This window comes from Adelges cooleyi, unplaced genomic scaffold (assembly GCF_023614345.1).
Source record: "Adelges cooleyi isolate 19-005CV unplaced genomic scaffold, UGA_ACOO_1.1 ACOO_flye_CR_arks_rails_tigmint_CR_PRNA_651, whole genome shotgun sequence".
NCBI classification, from domain to species: Eukaryota; Metazoa; Arthropoda; class Insecta; order Hemiptera; family Adelgidae; genus Adelges; species Adelges cooleyi.
In genome coordinates, this window is record NW_026096352.1 from 15,361,756 (window position 1) to 15,380,633 (window position 18,878).

At 27.9% G+C, this 18,878-nt stretch overlaps 2 protein-coding genes across 2 annotated transcripts; both read left to right on the forward strand.

Annotated features, from left to right (window-relative positions):
* The first annotated feature begins 717 nt into the window (after window positions 1-717).
* LOC126845009 (uncharacterized) lies at window positions 718-2,012 on the forward strand. Its single transcript, XM_050583581.1, has 4 exons — window positions 718-761; window positions 995-1,184; window positions 1,548-1,705; window positions 1,827-2,012. Exons 1-4 carry the CDS (start codon window positions 738-740, stop codon window positions 2,010-2,012), a joined length of 558 nt encoding a protein of 185 aa, XP_050439538.1. The 5' UTR covers window positions 718-737.
* A 7,828-nt stretch (window positions 2,013-9,840) lies between these two features.
* LOC126844606 (uncharacterized) lies at window positions 9,841-17,776 on the forward strand. Its single transcript, XM_050582909.1, has 18 exons — window positions 9,841-9,853; window positions 9,922-10,053; window positions 11,163-11,229; window positions 11,315-11,344; window positions 11,422-11,451; window positions 11,536-11,598; window positions 11,930-11,989; window positions 12,344-12,373; window positions 12,589-12,618; window positions 12,707-12,733; window positions 12,907-12,957; window positions 13,479-13,514; window positions 15,012-15,044; window positions 16,338-16,370; window positions 16,755-16,775; window positions 16,886-16,918; window positions 17,320-17,421; window positions 17,481-17,776. The coding sequence occupies exons 3-18, from the start codon at window positions 11,169-11,171 to the stop codon at window positions 17,711-17,713; spliced, it is 873 nt and encodes a 290-aa protein (XP_050438866.1). The 5' UTR covers window positions 9,841-9,853; window positions 9,922-10,053; window positions 11,163-11,168; the 3' UTR covers window positions 17,714-17,776.
* Window positions 17,777-18,878: the final 1,102 nt, after the last annotated feature.

An 18,878-nucleotide genomic window follows, 5' to 3' on the forward strand; every position in this document is an offset into this window, starting at 1 on the left:
TATATTTGACTATAAATGTTATAAACGAATATGTTCAACATTTTTAGTGCATTGTATTTGATTTTTTTTTGTGGCTCTTCTACAAATAAAGAGTGTACCTCATCACCTTCAAAATTAAACTACTAAAATTTTTTTTACAAATCATTCAAAAATCGAAAATGCCTTTAATATCACGTTATTTGTACCGAGTTGTAATCAATTTCAAAACTCAAATGAAAGTGTACATTTTTATTTTAAAATCGTATTATGGCAAAAGTTTGACAAAAAATTTCTTTCGAAAAGGAGAATTCTTGCTTACCTAATTTTCGATTAATTATAGTGATAAAATCGTATTTAAATAAATGCTTTGATGCAAACCTGTGAACACTACACCTCACAACCTCACATTACTACTTAAATAATACATAGAGGACGTGTGGCCAAGGCGGTAAGGCGGCAGTGGGTTTAGTGCTCACTGTTTCTTGCTGGGCGAACCCTCTATGGCTATAGCCTAACGAACCGTCCCGTCTAGAAACCATCTAATGATAGTAAGGTTGGACCACAAAAGGCCATAAAATGATGATGACTTAGGTTATATAATTGCAATGGTTTTTTTTTTAGATTTCAATAGTATTCAACTTACGCGTCTATATTTACACCGTCGTACAATGAAGCTCAATGGCTTGTGTCTTTTATCCATGTTTCTAGTTAGTTCTTTGAATATCGTTTCGGGACATGAGTGTCTTCATTTTGAGCCTATGGATGGTTTCAAAATGGATAGGGTACGTTCAAGTTATGCATTTGATACTTGACAGGATATATTATAACACAATAAAACAATTGAGTATTACACTTAAATATTCCTAAACCATAATTATGATCGTTATCGTATCCGATAACGATCATAGTTATATAGGTCTTAGAGCTTAACTGTAATTTTAAATATAGCTATATTTGTTTAATTTGGTACACATATGACTTGTGTAATCGTACTAGTCCGTCATTTTGTCTATAGTTTACTGGATCATGGTACGCCATTGAAACGACGTTTGGATATACTCGATGCGTAGGGTATGATTTTTACCCAAAGGAAGTCAAATGTTTTAAACCTGTTACCAATTACCAATATTTTTATGGAAAATTGGAGTTCAATAAACCTTTATTATCAGACATGACATATTTGGATTGTAATCTGGATTATTCGGGTACGTAAAATTTGAACATTTAATTCTTAAGATTCGCCTACTCTAAAAACTATCCAATGCGCTTATGCACAAAAATTATACAAAATAAATTTACTAGTAATGTATTTTTACCATCCGTGAGAATAAACCACATAACCTGATCCTATAATATATTTGTTTTAAAAGTATAAACCGTGTATTTATATTAGTTAGACAGATTTCTATAAATATTTTTGTGAATTCGTCCATCGTGATACACCAAAAATTCCTTATTATTCAAAAACTAGTGGTTTAAGTGTTTAATTAGACTTACTTACTTACCGAAAGACAACCAATGTTTATGTATAGATACCTAATAGGTAATTTTTATTATACACATTGTAGATCCTGACTTGAATAGACCGTCTTTTGTTGTGGTCGAGACTGACTATGTATCCTATGCGATTGTGTTCATGTGCTTAAAAATGGTAACTGGAAACTTCAACCATTATGTATCCATTTTATCCAGAACAGTGGACTTAGACCCGGAACTCCTAAATTATGTAAATACAAAATAAAAATTGCTTTGTTTTATTGATTTTTATCGTTTTAGAATAAAAAGAAATGAATTGACTCTGATTTTTTGCAGTTCAAAAAATGTATTGTTTGTTCTTTAATTTACAGTTGATGAAAAAAATATGGGAAGTATCTAGATCTCTAAAACTCAAACACGTTAACCACACGGACTGTAATTATCAGAGTCTCGTTGCAGAAAGTAATGATGAGAATGTCATTGACGACGATATCAATCGACAACCTTACGTTACTGTGAGATGGGTGGAACAACCTATACCAGTGGGAGGCGTTTAAGTTGATTAAATACGAATAAATTCGAAAGATATATAGTTTGCAATGTAAAGCTAGCCCTGTTGCTAACCCTCTTTCAAATTATATTGTTTAATGTAATCTATAAAAAAAGTTATCATAAAACCTTTTACTTTTGTTTATAATTTAAGTTTAATTTAAAAAAAAAACCATAACTACAAACATTTTAAATTCTTAGGTCTATTTGTTTTATTGAACATCTTTAGCTTAGTATAAATGTATTTGTTATGCTTGTTAAATAAATCTAAACTGTACCAGATAATATTTCAAAGTAAAAAATTATATAAAATTGGAAATGTCTGAAAAGTTTTTTGTTATTAATTTAATTAAATACTTAAAAATAGATAATATTGTCCTATGATCCGTCACCAGTCACTACTGTGTTCCGATCCAATTGGGTTGGCTCTGTTTTGTAATTGTACATTTAAGTATTTCTAAAACTATATAATAACGATAGTTTTAGTTAAATAAACACATTTTTCTTCGAGATTTCTTTAATATTATTTATATTTAGATTACATTTAATAAAACTACACTATGATTACTATTAGTTGAATCAAACGACTAGATGCGTCATAGAATTTTAAATGTATTCAATTAGTAAAGTATTGACTTCAATACTTAAGCTGGGTGATGATGATGATGATGATAATTTTATCATTAAATCTGTATAAATATAGTGTTCAATAAGTATTAAATACGTATACAATACACATATTATATTTAATACTCCCTCTATCCAAGATCTTTATCTCAATATTTCTAGGCAATACATACTAACGAAGGGCTAACGTTTGTGAAAACTAATTAGACGTCATCAACGGTTCTTATAAATGTATGAATTAAATTGTAATATTTAGTTTCTTTTGAGAATTTACTCTTTTGGTTTCACTACACTATCAATTCAGTATTTAATTTATTGCAAAATAATTAATTTTAACAAACGTAAATCGGTTTAAATACTTGATATAAATTGTGTATTTGAGTTTTTGGATCAGATAAATAATTTGACTCTGGATCTTTCCAGCCATCTTTATAGCATCTTTTGTATTTATTAAGTCTGAGTGTGAGATTTTTATGTTATCTAATATAATTTGGTAGTGATTTATGATTTTTTGTTGTTCTAGGATCTTTTGGACGCTATCCGCATAAGAATTTATATTCTTCTCAAGTAAAGTGAGGCTATTCTGGCTATATTATATATACTATTGATAAGGGTTGAGCGAAATACAACTGTGGACATTCTTAGACCAGAATTTTGGACGGTGTCAATCATATTGAGAGTTAAATTTTTGGCATTAATGCAAAAGAATGTCCCGTACTCGAAATTGATTGAATTAGTGATTTGTGGACTTGAAGCAACGGTTTTGAGTGTGATCCCCATGTTGTGTGAGAAAGTGATTTAAGGATGTACATTCGAGTAATTTCTTCTGAGTGGTTTGATGTGATTGGCCTATGTGTTTTGAAGATGGCCCCTAATATATATACTGTATTTTATTTTGCATTAATGTTTATAGTAATGTAATGTTGTTTTTATTTTTATTTTCCTGATGATTACTAGGCTTTGTGATTTTTCTGCAGAGAATGAGAAACCAAATTTGAGTGACTTTCCATAAAGTAAAGAAACAGTTTCTTGTAAGGTTAGTTGTGTATTTTGTATGTTATTTTCCCTAAAATTTCCGTTTTGTTTAACAAAGTTTTGAGACAGCTTTCAAATAATTTGACATTTATAGTCCACTTAAAAAAAAACTGTATTTTAACTTGGGCATTTTTCTGTTGCTGATGGTTTTGTAATTTGTATAATACACGAGGTCACCAACGATTGTCGTATACTTAAGCGATATCTTAAGACTCCAGACCTAGAGTTTGTTTGTTTCGAAGGCCCCCTGAATTTATTTTTGTATACCGTGGAAATAATTGTATGTATTTCTGTGTTTGCCAAACCATTTTGTAGATATTTGAATTTTTCAAGAAACCACCAAAATCTTTAATTGATGATATTTTCACAAGCACATCTTGTCATTGCACATTCTTACTAAATGTATATATTTTTGTGGGATTCCAGCATGTATCAATTTTTTGCCACGCGCTAGATCGATTATCAGCAAATTATACACACCTGGTAGTTTATTCAGGTGGAACTGAATTCCTGAAGTTTATAACTTGTTTTCCGACTGATGGTCTCACTTTTAGTAGTAACAAGTGAAAAGTATTGCTACTCATCCTGTAAAATGATTAGAACCGCTCTGGGTAATCATGTAACTCTTTAAATACATTAAAAGCCCGACGTTTATTTTTTTAATTTTATTTTGCCAATAGGGATGCACCCAATATTTTCTTTGTTGACAATTTGCATTATATGCATTAATTAAATTCACTAAATGGAAAGCACATTCATCGTCCGACGAAGATGAATTTCGACTACTACTAGTTTGCCATGTTACTTTGGTGGACGCCAAGCCTAAGTTTTGCTTTGTACCAATGTACAACATTTATTTTATTAAGTTATTTTTTACTAAAAAAAAACATATATCACACTCTTTATTCTCTAATATTTTATCTCTAACTGAAAGTAAAAGTGTAACGCAAGAATGGCGACATGAACTTTCTCTCCAGTTCCATTTTAACTTCAGACGTACCTAATTGGTTGGTAGAATTAACGCTTCTCTTTCCATTTCTATTAAGTATTTTATACGCAGTCATCAAGTGTGTTTTATAATTCACAAATTCAAAAAACTTTTTATTGCCTACACTGCTTGCTGAATAAAGAATCATGAAATATTAATATTATCGTAATTTATATAATATTTTTCTTTATTAAATATTTATAAAATATTGTTTTTAGTGAAAACGTGTGATGACCTTGTTGAATATGCAATAGTAGATTACAGTAATTAAGTAGTTAGATATATTAAAACATTGATAAAATGCATACATTATTTAAAGATATATAGTTGAATAAATGTATATTAATTGAATGAAAGAGGGAGTTGTCAAGTTTCGAATGACTGCCACTAGACGTCTCTCCCTCTTCCCGTTTGTGTCACTAGCCTTCATTGTTGAGTTTGTAAATATATATATATATATGTATATGTAATTTTTTTGGGTTTTTTTTCGAAGTAGAAAAGATGGAAATTTAAGATTTAGCTATTAAAGTAGGTACATTATTAAAATTATGTTCTATCCCAACTGTGCTCCGACCACATTTTGGTGCCACATTTTTTTTTAAAATAAAAATAAAATGTATGTTTTTAAGAAATGTCAGTATCAATAAAAAAAGTGTTTATTTCATTGGTTTTTACAAAGTTCAAGGTTCTAGCGTGCAAGAAATAAAATAGTTCAAAAATGTAATTACAAAAACAACTGCGAAACAAAATACGTTAAGAAAAACAACTCAATAAAAAAACAATAATAAAGCTATAAAAATTGTTTTTGTAGATTTTTTATAATATTTAAATTATGTGGTACATACAGGAATTATTCATTTGTTCATATTAAAACAGCTGTTTTAATTTACTTGTGTATAATAAAAACAAACAATAATGAAACGAAGATAAAATTGTTTATCATGATAGTTTTAATAATATTAAAACTTAAAAGATTGACTGTGATACCAACTGAGGTATTCGTCATTGGATTAGAATCTACATAATAAATTATTTCACAAAATATCCTTGTAACCAAAATATAATTATAAAACATGTTTAGCTTAGGAAAACTTATAAATTAACTAAATATTAATGTAATACATAGGTATTCGCTACAATTATTTTAACAATAAGGTTCTATAAGGCATTACACCCTTTAAAAACACTACCAACAAAATACAATTTGTTATAAAACCGCTCGTATTTTCATTTGTTTACACTGGCACAATCATAGCGGAAAACAAATTCTCTTAAAAAAATTACAGTATAAAATATTTACAAATTTGTTTGTAAAATTTGAGAATTCTTATAATGTAAAAACATAAAAGCTTATCATACAAACCAAGTAAACAGATACTGCATTTTATGCAAGAAATGTATTTTCAGACCTCTAATAGACGTTTAAACTTACAATACAACTAATGTGGAATACATAATATTAAAATAATTTTGTTTTATCATTTGTGTTTTTAAATGTTTGAACTATTTATGTTCTTGTATTGTAATACCCTGATGTTACAACTTACAATAATTACTATAAATGCAGTTTTAAATTTATATATTTTAATATATATTATAAATAATAATATATATTGAAATGCACCGATAAAATCATTGTAATTGCAACGACATAATAAAAAAACTCAAATTTGTAATTTTAGTATTAAGGGGGTAAGTTTTTTTTGCTTCAATGCAAAGCAGAGATGCTATTTGTTTTACCATGATGTGAGCTTTTTGTGTCTTTATACACTGTAACTTTTTTAATACTGAACCAATACCTTCGAGTAGCAACTCTATAAATCCCAAAATTCATCTAGTTGGCTGGAGAGTGATTTTACGAATAATAATTCCTGTAGACCCGTGACCTCTCCGTCCTCTCTATGCTTTTATTGCATTATGCCTCGACCCTACTGTACTAGTCCTCTCGGATAAAATCATTTTCCAATAAACGCTTTGATGCTAATTTGTTAACACTGAACCTCCTTTAATTATTTCTTACTATGCTGGTTTATACTGTGGTTTGAACTTTAGTGACTTGAAAATACTAACTACTGATTTGAATCGAAGCGTTTATTCGAAAGTGATTTTATTACTTTCAGATTTAAAAATTCCTGTAAACCTGTACTTCATCGTCCCCACTATGCCCCGACCCAACTGTACTGTTTTTTTTTTTCAAAGCGATTTTATCACTTCAACAGTGAGTATTAACCAAAAGACAAAACTCCCACTTCCTCTTTGGAGAACTGATTTAGAATCATCTGAAAACAGCACAGAGATATTTGATATTTCATCTTTTCCAAGTACACTGTTCTCATCTAACCATTCTTCAACAGAATGTCAAAAATCTCGAGACTCACCAGCGAAATGTGCCCTCTGCAACAAAGTCCATACGCATCAGTCGTTGGGAATGTCAATACCGGTCAAACAACGTCCCAATCGCCGATCCCCTCTCAAAGTTTCTGGACGAATTTAAAGCGATTATCAATCCATTGGTTTCCCTTCTAACTTCCATTATTAGCTGTTATACATTTTTATTCAGTTAAACTATTGTATTTTCTCTTTTTATATTCTTAAGACCATTAATTGTAATAATATCTATAATTATCGAGCTGTAATACATTTTGATAAAAACTAAAAAAAAAAAACAGTGAATATTGCTTGAAGATCCGTAACCACCCGGCAACTCCTAAACCAACATGCTGACTTTTTATTGGTGAAATTATTAAATGTTATATGCTATGCTGTAGTCATTAATTACAGTAAGTCAAAATACCAAATCAATAAAGCTAAAATATCACAGTTCCCAAGTCCCTCAGTTATATTATAAAAATGCTTATAATTTATATTTTTGTATATTATTGGGTATCTTTTATTTTAGTTAATACATTTTATCATCATTGTGTTTATACATTCAGATGCCTTATTGTCTTATATTACATAATGTACGTTCAAACAACCACTAGTTTTCGAAAAAAAAAACCAGTATTAAATCTATAATATATATTACTGTATACATGACTGTTCTTATAATGTTAAAACTTAAATATGTAAGATGCCAACAGGTATTTGTCATTTGTTTACATTGCTACAGTCATTGTGCAGAATACTGTATTTTATGTAGGAAATAGTATCGTTGGCTTTTTTACAACACAGATATTTTAACTAAAATTCAAAATGAAAGTTGAATTATAATATGACTGATCAGACGAGACTCCTACACAGTATTTATTTACATTGCAACAACAATCATTGTAAAACATGCTGTTCATCACGAAAGCAAACGTTTCGTTGGCTTTGTAAAAATTAGAAACGTTTTTTTGAAAATTATTTTATCACTTTCAGTTATAGTAATTCTTGAAAACTTGTTGATCTCTCCGTCCCCACTAAACACCGACCCCATTTTACTGGATTTTTTATATTCTAGGTATGATACATAAAAACATACTTTGTTTTTTTTCATGCTAACTTATCGCTTAGCTTGGAAAGTAAATAAGATTTAAAGTAAATTATTCAGTTGTTTTTGTGTTCGTTATTATTTGTTTTATGATACATAGACCATAGATGTTCAAAACATTGTTTACGGCTTTTGAAGAACTTGTTATTGTAATAGGGTCAAAGCAGATGTTCTTTTAGTATTTGTTTTCAGATTTTAGTTCTGTACTACACATAAAAGAGCGAAATATAAAACAAGAAATAAATAACTCCTTTTTAGGAGTAATAATAATAAACAATAAATATATACGTAAATACGTTTAAATTAGGAAAAACAAATTAAGTAATATTTATTAATAGTCGAACAACCCCGTTGTTTTCTTGATCTTTTCTTTTCTCAACGTCTTTTTTAAATTAAATTGTATTCTCTGGCTAATGCTTCTGTAAAATAAAGGAAAATGTTTACAATTTTATACAATTTTGAGAAAATTGTATATGATTTAGTTAACCCTAAAACTTCATTTAAAAAAGTGAAATAACGAAAATATTTTTTTAGTTGGTCTACGTTTATCGGTAATACTTTATTTATAGAATATTCAACAAAAAATTGGAAATAATTTAACTATTTTGTACAATTTTATAGTTATATGAAGCCCAAAAAAAGTACCTTCAATAAAGGTAAATTTTTTAAAACATCAAGTATAACACTGCAACTTTCATTATGGAAACTTATTAAAATGATTGAACTATTTTCTTGCACCGGCCGTAGAACCCAGCTACTCCAAAAATTTTAGTGAAATTTTAGTATGTCTTTTGGCTGGGGGGTCAGTAAGAAAATCTGTGCGTGTTTGCGTACATCACGCTGACGTTACCTGAGAAAATGTTTGCATGTGGTGTGATCTAGCGGTTGTAAGTATAGTAGTTGTATATATGAGAGATAAGAGATTAGGTACTCCTAATTAGGTACTCCAAATTAGTTAATCTTAATTAGGTACTTTGGGAATTATAGAGGAGGAGTATGGAGGTAAAATAATAGAGATAGTGGATTAGAGATACAATATTGCAGGACACATCCGTGTATTGATGTATCCGCATGAAGTGTGGATACTCTTAACTTTTTTTTTTATTATTGGTTTTTATAAAAACATTGTATTCGCTCAAATAGTTGTAACAATATGGTTGAAATTTAAACGTTCCAAAACACAAATAATGTGGCAAATTTGTGGCCAAAAAACAACTGGTTTTCTTTAAAATAAAATAGTGAAACTATACAAATTGTAATTTGTAAAATACCACATTTTCCTTAACGTGAATATTTAAAAAAAATGCGATGCTAACCATTATTTGTTGTTTGCCTACATTATCAAACGATACAAATTAGTATAGTATAAGTAATGGTTGTACAATAAAAGTGTGGTTGTTATTGGCAATGTGGTAACAAAAATTAAATAAATAACGTGACATGTCTTGTTATCGTTTTCTGTACCAGCTATTCAAATGTTTTGTGACAATTGATAATAATTTGTTGATGTATTTAGTGTTATTACACCTACTTAGATTTTTGTAAGAATTAACACACGAGTTCAGAAATATCACCATGGAGGTGACTAGGGCAAAAGTTATTTTTTACTGTTTACCCATTTATATCCACAAAGTAGGTGCCATTTGGTTGTATGTAATATGTATGGATATGTTACGGTTGTATAACCTATAACTAAGAAACACATAGTCTCAACTCCAAATAATGTATGTACCTACACGATAAATCATATAAAAAAATATAATGAAGCAGCTGTGTAATAATATAAACATAGTCAACCTTTTAGATTCTGTTTTTTCGGTCGAAGCATAATAAGCCCACCCATAAGTCGGAAGAAGAACATTTAGTTTCAAAAGCTGATCAAGTCGATTATTGTCTAAGGAGTTATATCAGTTCAAACATTTTAGTAAGTATTTTTAACTCTAAAAAATTGTAATTACCATAAAACTAAATAAGCCAACTTAATGGGCCAAAGTTATAGTGTAAAAAAAACAGTAATGATGATTTTTTAAAGCTAGTTATTTTTTTATCGGATCTATTAACAATGTTTTTGAGCGTACAGTTTTCTTCTATTTTTTTACCAAAACATAGTAACAAATATTGCGTTTTACACGTTCCACATTTTGGAGTGAATTCTATAATAGATTTTTAATTGTTCATTATTTGGTTTGGTGTTTACTATAGGAAGTGGAGAAAAAATTCAATTTTTGAAATCGTTTTCTTAATAAAAAAATATTTCTGAAAAATTCTACAGTATAATCTAGATTGAATATAACACAACAAAAAACTCGGATTTGGTACTCTAAAAAATTATATATTTTTAATTTTCGTAGCATTGAAACTTTTGGAGTTATGATGGAAAATCTAAATTATTTTGCTGAATGTTACTTTTGAAGCAAAATATATTTAGAACTCTTTTTTTTATAGGTTTGTTTTACTAAGACGCTACTTTTGTGAGGTATTGTGAAAAAGATATCGAAAATTGTCTTTTTAACTACATCATCAATCGAATTAATTTTTATAACGGTATAAACTTTATTTTCAAGGGTTTTTTTTTAATGGATATACCTAACATTCTCTTTAAATGTTTACCTCTTTCCACTATTAAATCATGATTAGTAGTTTTGCTTTCAGTTCAAAGCTTGAAAATTAAGTGTATTATGTCTTTTCTGAAAGTTATTTCGTATTTTGAATAGTGTAACCTAACTTTCTTACATAATACAATTTAAATAGGTCATAGAGACTAATTGTAATTTTTATCTATTATCATCATTGTGACAACAAATAACTACAATTTTAGCCAAATATAGTATCTTTAAAGTTCGATTTCTACTTTTCTATACAAACACGTCAGTTTGGTGGTCTAGGAAATATTGTTGGTTTAGTAAAAAAATGTATATATTTATATTTATAATATAAAAAACAGACTCACAAAACAAAAATCTTCTAATTTCTAAACTGGAGGCAAGTTTGATTTACATAAGTTGCTTTTACGTTTATTATTATTATTTGCAGGTGAAAATGAAGCTTTTCTGTTTTTTTATGTCATTTCTATTTGTATATGTTTTGGCAAATGTTAAAGGTAATTATTTTATTTTTACAATTACCAACTTAATGTAAGTAATTCAAATTTGAAAATAAATCCAATATTTCACTTTTTTTTACAGCGGATCATACGAAAGAGGTTTTAGTTAAAAGTCAGTAAAATTTTTTTTTTTTATAAAAAATAATTCTAATTTGAAAAATAATCCAATATTTCACTTTTTTTTTATAGCGGATTATATGAAATTGGTTTTAGTTGCAAGTTAGTATGTTTTATTAAAAATAGTTTTTTTAAGGGTTTTAAATTCACTATTTTTATAAATATTTTTTTAATTATCTACTACAGATAATGAAATAGAGCGTGCCTATTATATGAATAATGTACCTTTTGGCGGTAAATCTGGAGCAAGTAAGATATATTTAAAATTAATATGCTTATAATATATAAATATTTTGTTATGTGTACCTAATTGTCAAGTAATTTGTGAATTGAATAGTATAGTTTTTGTCAATAGTTAAAAGTGCACAAGTTTTTTACAGAATCAGTGTACAGAACACTATAATATTTAAAGTAACGATTTCTAATTTTCTAATAACCTCATCAAGGAAGTAGTGTTAAGTTTAATGGCTACCGGTTAAAGCATGGTTTCATATTATTCTAAACATTTATAAGGTATATAATTGGATGTTATTTAAATCTTTTAGTACAGCCCGAATTTTGTTTTTTTTTTTTATTCTAGATGGATTGGAATATGTAATTGAAACAATAGTTGGTGATACCACATTTTACAAGCATTTCGGTAGTCAAAATTAAAATAATAAAAATTAAATAAAAAAAGATATAAGTAGAGAAAAATATTTGAAAAAAATTGCAACTTAAATTTATCTTTGTGCAATAATTGATATAAATATAACATTTCTTTCTGAAATGTAAATGGAATCTTTATGAAAAAAATACTTATGTTAGTTCTGTCCACCTCGTCTGATTATTAAATTTTATTCTCAACACCACAACTGCTTCAATTTAGCCATTATATTTTCATAAAGATTCCCCAGTCTATTTAATATAGTTTTTTTCTACTTTGAACTTCGTCTTCTAATCCATAATAGCAAATCAAATCCAATATCATTAATTTCTATAATGTCAATTTCAGGCAAAATTAATTCTATGATCGCTGTACCAGGTAATATTTTTCGTTTAATTTGATAAAGATATATCCAATATTTTATTCCTAACAAATTATTTCAAAGAGATTCCCATTGTAACGAATGTAGTACAGTAAAGCCCATTTCTTCTGAGTTACTAATAAATTTGTATTTTTTCTACTTTGAGCTTCATCTTCCTGTTTATAATAAAACAAAAATGCAATATCACTAATTTATGTAATGTTAATTTCAGACAAAATGGATATTTCCGTCGACATGGATGGTAATAATATTTATTACACATTATGGAAGTGTTTCCACACAGTATTTTGATATTCTTTATGCACACGAGATTTTTGTTTTAATTTCAGAAAAACCATCCTATGACAATTTAACCAGTAACCACTTTTTTTATATTTGTTATTCATTATACATACTTAACGCGTATTTATTACTTATTAGTACTTTGAAAGTAATCTTATGTATCTATTGGCATATACTAATATGACATATTGGTTTCAGTCATAAAAAATATGTAGGTGCATAAAATATATTTGGTTTTTAATTTTAGAATTGAAATATTACCAGTCTCTGGTGGCGTGGAAAATAAAAAACACATTAGGTAAATATTAAGTATAAAAAAAATGATAGTTAATCTAGTTTGTAGTTCTAAAGAAAAAATATTTAAAAAAATCGAATAAAAGCTTAATGGCATGAAGCTATAAAATATGTTTTATTATTAAGCTTTTGATTTTCGTTCTAGTAGATATAATTTAATGTTTATACAATAATATTTTGCATTAATTATTTGGTCTAATTAAACTGAGTTTTAGAGTGACTGTTATGACGTAAAGAGTTTGTAAGGAGAGACTGGATAGATTTAAACGAAATATTAAAGTTTGAGAGTTTTAACGTGTAGTTTAAAGGTTTGTACGCATTATAATACTATTCTAAACCTCACCAATCAGGTAATTTATAATCTATTAGTGTTTAAAGACATATTTATTTAATTATCAAATTTTAAGTTAAACAAAATATGTACGATACGATCAAATCAGCATTATTCAAATGTACCCTGCATTTAAATCCACCACATAGGGGAACCTATACCGAGTCTTATAACTTTATAATGATTTGTTTCAGATATTTACTACTATCCTGAAGTTGATGACGAACAGAGTAATTATGAACTTTTCGATTGTCGTAAATAGCTGGGTTTAGGGTTAAAATTTGCTTCATTTTATATATTTTATAATGTCAAACAATAATTTTAATATAGTAAACTTTTAGGTTAAGAGAAAGAAAGAGAGAGAGCGGGACTTAGTATCTAATTATGGTGATATTTTGAACGGTGTTGAATGTCATGTTTGTAAAATAATTTTTACCAAATAGTTAATCTAAATCAATTAAAAGTTTGCCTAAAATGACAAAAGAATGCTGGCATGGCAAAGTGTTTGTTAAAACGCCTACATTTAGGATATGTATTTATAAAAATCAGATCGGTTCTTTTTTACCTGTGCAAAAAAATTTATTTGGTAAAATAATTCCCAAATTACATATTTTGCATGAGTTTGTTAATCATTATTTTGAAGTGGTATAGTACCTAGTACCTAGTACCTAGTAAAACTATTCATCGTGAATTTTAAATTATTGGAAAAATACAAAATAAATATTACGGATTAACCTACGTCATATTATTCTATGAGATTAAAAAAAGCTGTTGGAGATTTTTTATCTACGCAAATTTAAATTTTGCTAATATTACTAAGTTGAACTAGGTATACATAATATATTATAGTACCTTTCTTATATAATTATTATTTATTAACTATTAGTATTTTTCTATTATATATGTTGTATTATACATATGTGTATTAATTACATTACAATTTTTATAATAATCACTACTTATTATTTTGCATTATTCTAATATGATATTATTTAATTCGACATTATTTAGAGCAGCTATTTCATATTTTTCATTTGCAATTGTTATAGTATATTAATTTTGACTGCATTTAGCATTTCTGTGATACAATTATTAAAATTATGCCAACTTTTTAGTTAAGTAAAAACGATCTGATCCAATTTTTGTAAATACATATCCTAAAATACGTAGGCGTTATAACAAACAATTTGCCACGCCAGTTTTTCTTTGTCGTTTTAGGCAAACTTTGAACAGATTTGGGACCACGTAAGTGGTCACATTTACGAAAGAAAAACAAATAATTATTATATACACAATAAGCACACAACAATATAAGCAACCTGCAAATTAAAATCCACCGCATTTTATAATTATTAATATTTAGTATTACCGCGGATAAAAGAATTACATAATATCAACGTTAGAAACATTGATAGAAAACACAATTTTAGACTTAAATACAAGTATTTTGTACTTTAGTTTAATGAGAAAAAAAATTAACAACACAATCATGTCAATCGAATTTTTAATATTCTTTATCACATAATCTGTCAGAAATCACAATCCGCTGATAACACAAACCAATACTTCAAACAGCGTGACTAATTTTTATTAAATATATTTTTTTCTCGATATTTCCAGTAAATTGACATTAGTTCTATCAGCATAATTTAAATGTATCCCACAATTAAATCTACCCTATCTTTCCCTTTACCGGGTTTTAACAACTTTATTATAATTTGTTACAGATATTGCCTTTCTTGAAGTTGATGAAGACCAAAGTAATTACGAATTTTTCGATAGTCTTTCTTGGTTAGGGGTTGAAATTTGGTTCATTTTATATATTTAATCATTTCAAACGATAATTTTAATAAATTAAACTATTTGGTTAGGAAAGAAATAGATTGAATGATTGAGACTTTAGTGATTTGAATTTATAGTGATACTTTGAACGTTGTTGAAAGTTAAGTTTGTAAGTAAATTTTAATAGAAAACAAAATGTTTGAATAAATCATTTTGCACTTAAAATTAATCAAGTTACTAAGAAACAAATCTTACGAAAATAATCATGTCAATGAAATTTTTATTTTTTAGCTTCGATGCTATTGGTTTTAACATGTGGGCTTTTTTTGTGTCTGTGTACACTGTAACTTTTTTAATACTGGACCAATTCTTTCGAGTAGCAATTCTATAAATCATTAATTTCATCTAGTTGGTACTTGGGGGGGGGGGGGGTTTAAAAGTTGAAAACGTTTACTTCTTCCTAATAAAATTAAAAAAAAAACATACGAGCTTTAAAGTTAAAATTTTTACTGGCTATAATTTCGAGAAAATAAGTTGGATCTAGTTGAAATTTATAAGGAATATTTATTTGGTATGCCCTCACACGTCAATAGTCTCAAATTTAAATTATACCCATTTCCCATCCCCCTAAGGGGGAGGGGGCATGTTTTGTTGATTTTTGGGTTTTTAGTCGTAATTTTAGGACGTTTAAGTTGGAAATTTGTCAGTAGATAGAACTCATATGTATCCATAACATATAAACGAAGGAAAAAATCGGGAGTACAGTTTTTCTTTAATTGCCGGGAAACTGTGTTTTTTGCAGATATCGTATATTTTAACATATACACCTTAAATCTTAAACAGTTGGTACAATAGGGTCGGGGCATAGTGGGGACAGGGGTTTAACAGGTTTAGAGGAATTATTACAGCTGAAAGTGATAAAATTACTCTCAAATAAACGCTTTGATACTAATTTGTAAACACTGCACCTCACTTTATTTCTTTTTTAATTTGGTGGTTTATACTGTGTTTGGTTTGGACTTTACTGGTTTGAAAATACTAACTACTGATTCGCATCGAAGCATTTATTCAAAAGTGATTTTATCACTTTCAGTTGTAATAATTCCTCTAAACCTGTGACCTCCCCGACCCCACCATGCTCCGTCACCACTATGCCCCGACCCCAATGTATTAGCTTTTATTTATTCAAATATAAACTGCATTCAAATCCACTCCATACTCCCCTGCACTGTGTTTTATACCTTTATGATGAATTGATGTATTTGTTACAGAAATTTCTTCTTTTGTAGTAGCTGAAGACCAAAGTAATTACGAATTTTTCGATAGTTCAATAGCTTTCCTTGTTTTAGAGTAAATTCAAATCCACCGCACTTTATAATTGTTGACATTTAAAATTACATCAGATGAAATAATTAAAATAAACACTTAAGTTAAATAAATTGATGGAAAACAAAATTTTAGATTTAAATACATTATTATTTGTATCTATCACACAATCAGTCAGAAATCAGAATCCGCTGATAACACAAACCAATACTTCAAATATCAAACAATTTTTATTAAATATATTTTTGCTCGATATTTTCAGTACAGTGAAAATAGTTTTATCAGCATTTTTAAAATCTACTCTAGCTTTTCCTAAACGGGGTTTTGATTAACTTCATATTAATTCGATTTATTTGTTACAGGCGTTGACATTCTTGAATTCGGTAAGTATTAAATTGAAAAAAAAATGATAATTAATCCAGTTTGCAGTTCTTAAGAAAAAAAATAGATTTAAAGATTAATGGCACAATGTTATTTGATGTATTTGTTACAGATATTGACATTCTTGAACTTGATAAAAAACAAAGTAATTAAAAAATGTTCGTTAGTCATTAATAGACTTGCTTATTTTAGAGTTAAAATTTGTTTCATTTTATACATTTTGTAATGTCAAACGATAATTTTAATAAAATTAACTTTTTGATTAGGAGAGAGAGTGAGAGTGAGACTTAGTAAGCATTTATGGTGTTATCGTGAACGTTTAATCTAAAGTTGATTGCAATGTTAATTTATAATATGTTCTTTGAAATGGCATGTATAGAAAGAATAAATTCGTTGAGTTTTAACACTAACGACTGGTTGTACAAAAAATTTGATTTATCACAGTTCTTTGTAATGTAATATAATAACTGAGTATCACGAGCAATTAAAATACTTTTATTTTTATTATTTATTTCCAACACGGTCATTTAACAATTACTTTCGTAGATTTTGGAGACTTTGATTTGACAAAACTTGCACAACAGAGAAGAACTCTTACTGGGCTAGCTTTAAAGAAAATATTAAAAAGTTTATGCACCACAAATAAAAGTAATGACCAGTAATCTAATTTTAGCAAATTGAAAAAATAATTTTTTAAAATTTTTTAGATGAACATCCTGTACATCATGTCGCTTTATTACGGATATGTCGTTTCTTAGGACTATACATGAGCACACAATTTCCAGAATTATACATAAAAAATATTGAGGTTGACTCCATGAATCGTACTTGTATTCTATACAATGGAACTACATCTCTAGTATACAGAAAAAATAATGACGTATGGGAGCAAATATGGGAAGACGGTAAAACACAACCACTTGAGGAACAGTTAAAATAATTTAAACCAGGAAGCAATGGAATATCTTTTCTAAAATTATAGAATACCATTGATTTTTATTAATATAATATTTTCATTTTGCACTAAAATTCTATTTTATATTGCACTAATAAATATCAATTAATTCAATGTTTTCCATAATAAACAGTTTAAACTCACGATTATAATTACATTTGTTGTTTAAGTTTTTTTCATTTTTTAAAAATAAAAATGTGCATATCGTTTGCATGTATCCCCGTCTGTAGTCAATTCTTCGTCATTATTTATTTCTAGTAAGTCTTAGGTCATTCCGCACTCCATCCAATTATGAGTTCAGAAAGGGTACCTTTTCAATATTAAAAAAAAATTAGGCAGCCCTTTTGTTCTTAATACCAAAGGATATCGCATATGGTTAGCATGGCAGAAGTTGTATATGTTTTAAAATGCTTGTGTGAATTTTACATAACGTTAGGTATTACGAATGCATTTTAAACAGATTTTAATGTTTATTGGGATTTGGGGTGCATGTGATTAGGGTTGATAGCCTGTATATAATAGTTCAATGTCACAGTTACTTATAAATCGTAATTAATAATACAATGAAAATATTTTCAAATAAATATTGACTGTTGATTCACTCGCACATAGCAACCTAAAATTTGACTATGATCAAAGTGTAATTTTTCCCTTTTGTTTTGGTTTTCCTTAATAAAAAAAAATTTGACTACAGTTTTTCGAGAATATTGTTTATGTTATAGCCCCATTCTAAACATTTTTAAGACCATTTTAAGTCCTAAAAATGTACAAAAAAGAGCAAAATAAAGAAAAAGTTTCTACCCTTTCTAGGAGATAGGACCCTTTCTCATTTTAAGAACTTTTTAGATACGATTCCTGATCTATAGAGCTTCGACACGAAGAATTCGTGTGAGTGGCTTACATTAAATCCGCTTTCCGATGTCGCAGAGGGCTTAGCACAGGCTCTCATCTCGGATGACAAAACAATATCCTGTAATATTATAGGGACTCAGACATATAGGTCCTCGTTAGAAACACAGGGTAAAATATGGCGGTCATTTCACCAAAATTTCATGTTTTTTTTTCAAATCTTCCAAAATAAAATTAGTAATCTATTCACAATTTATTAACTACCCTTAATAGGATTAAAAAGTAAAAAAATATTTTTTTA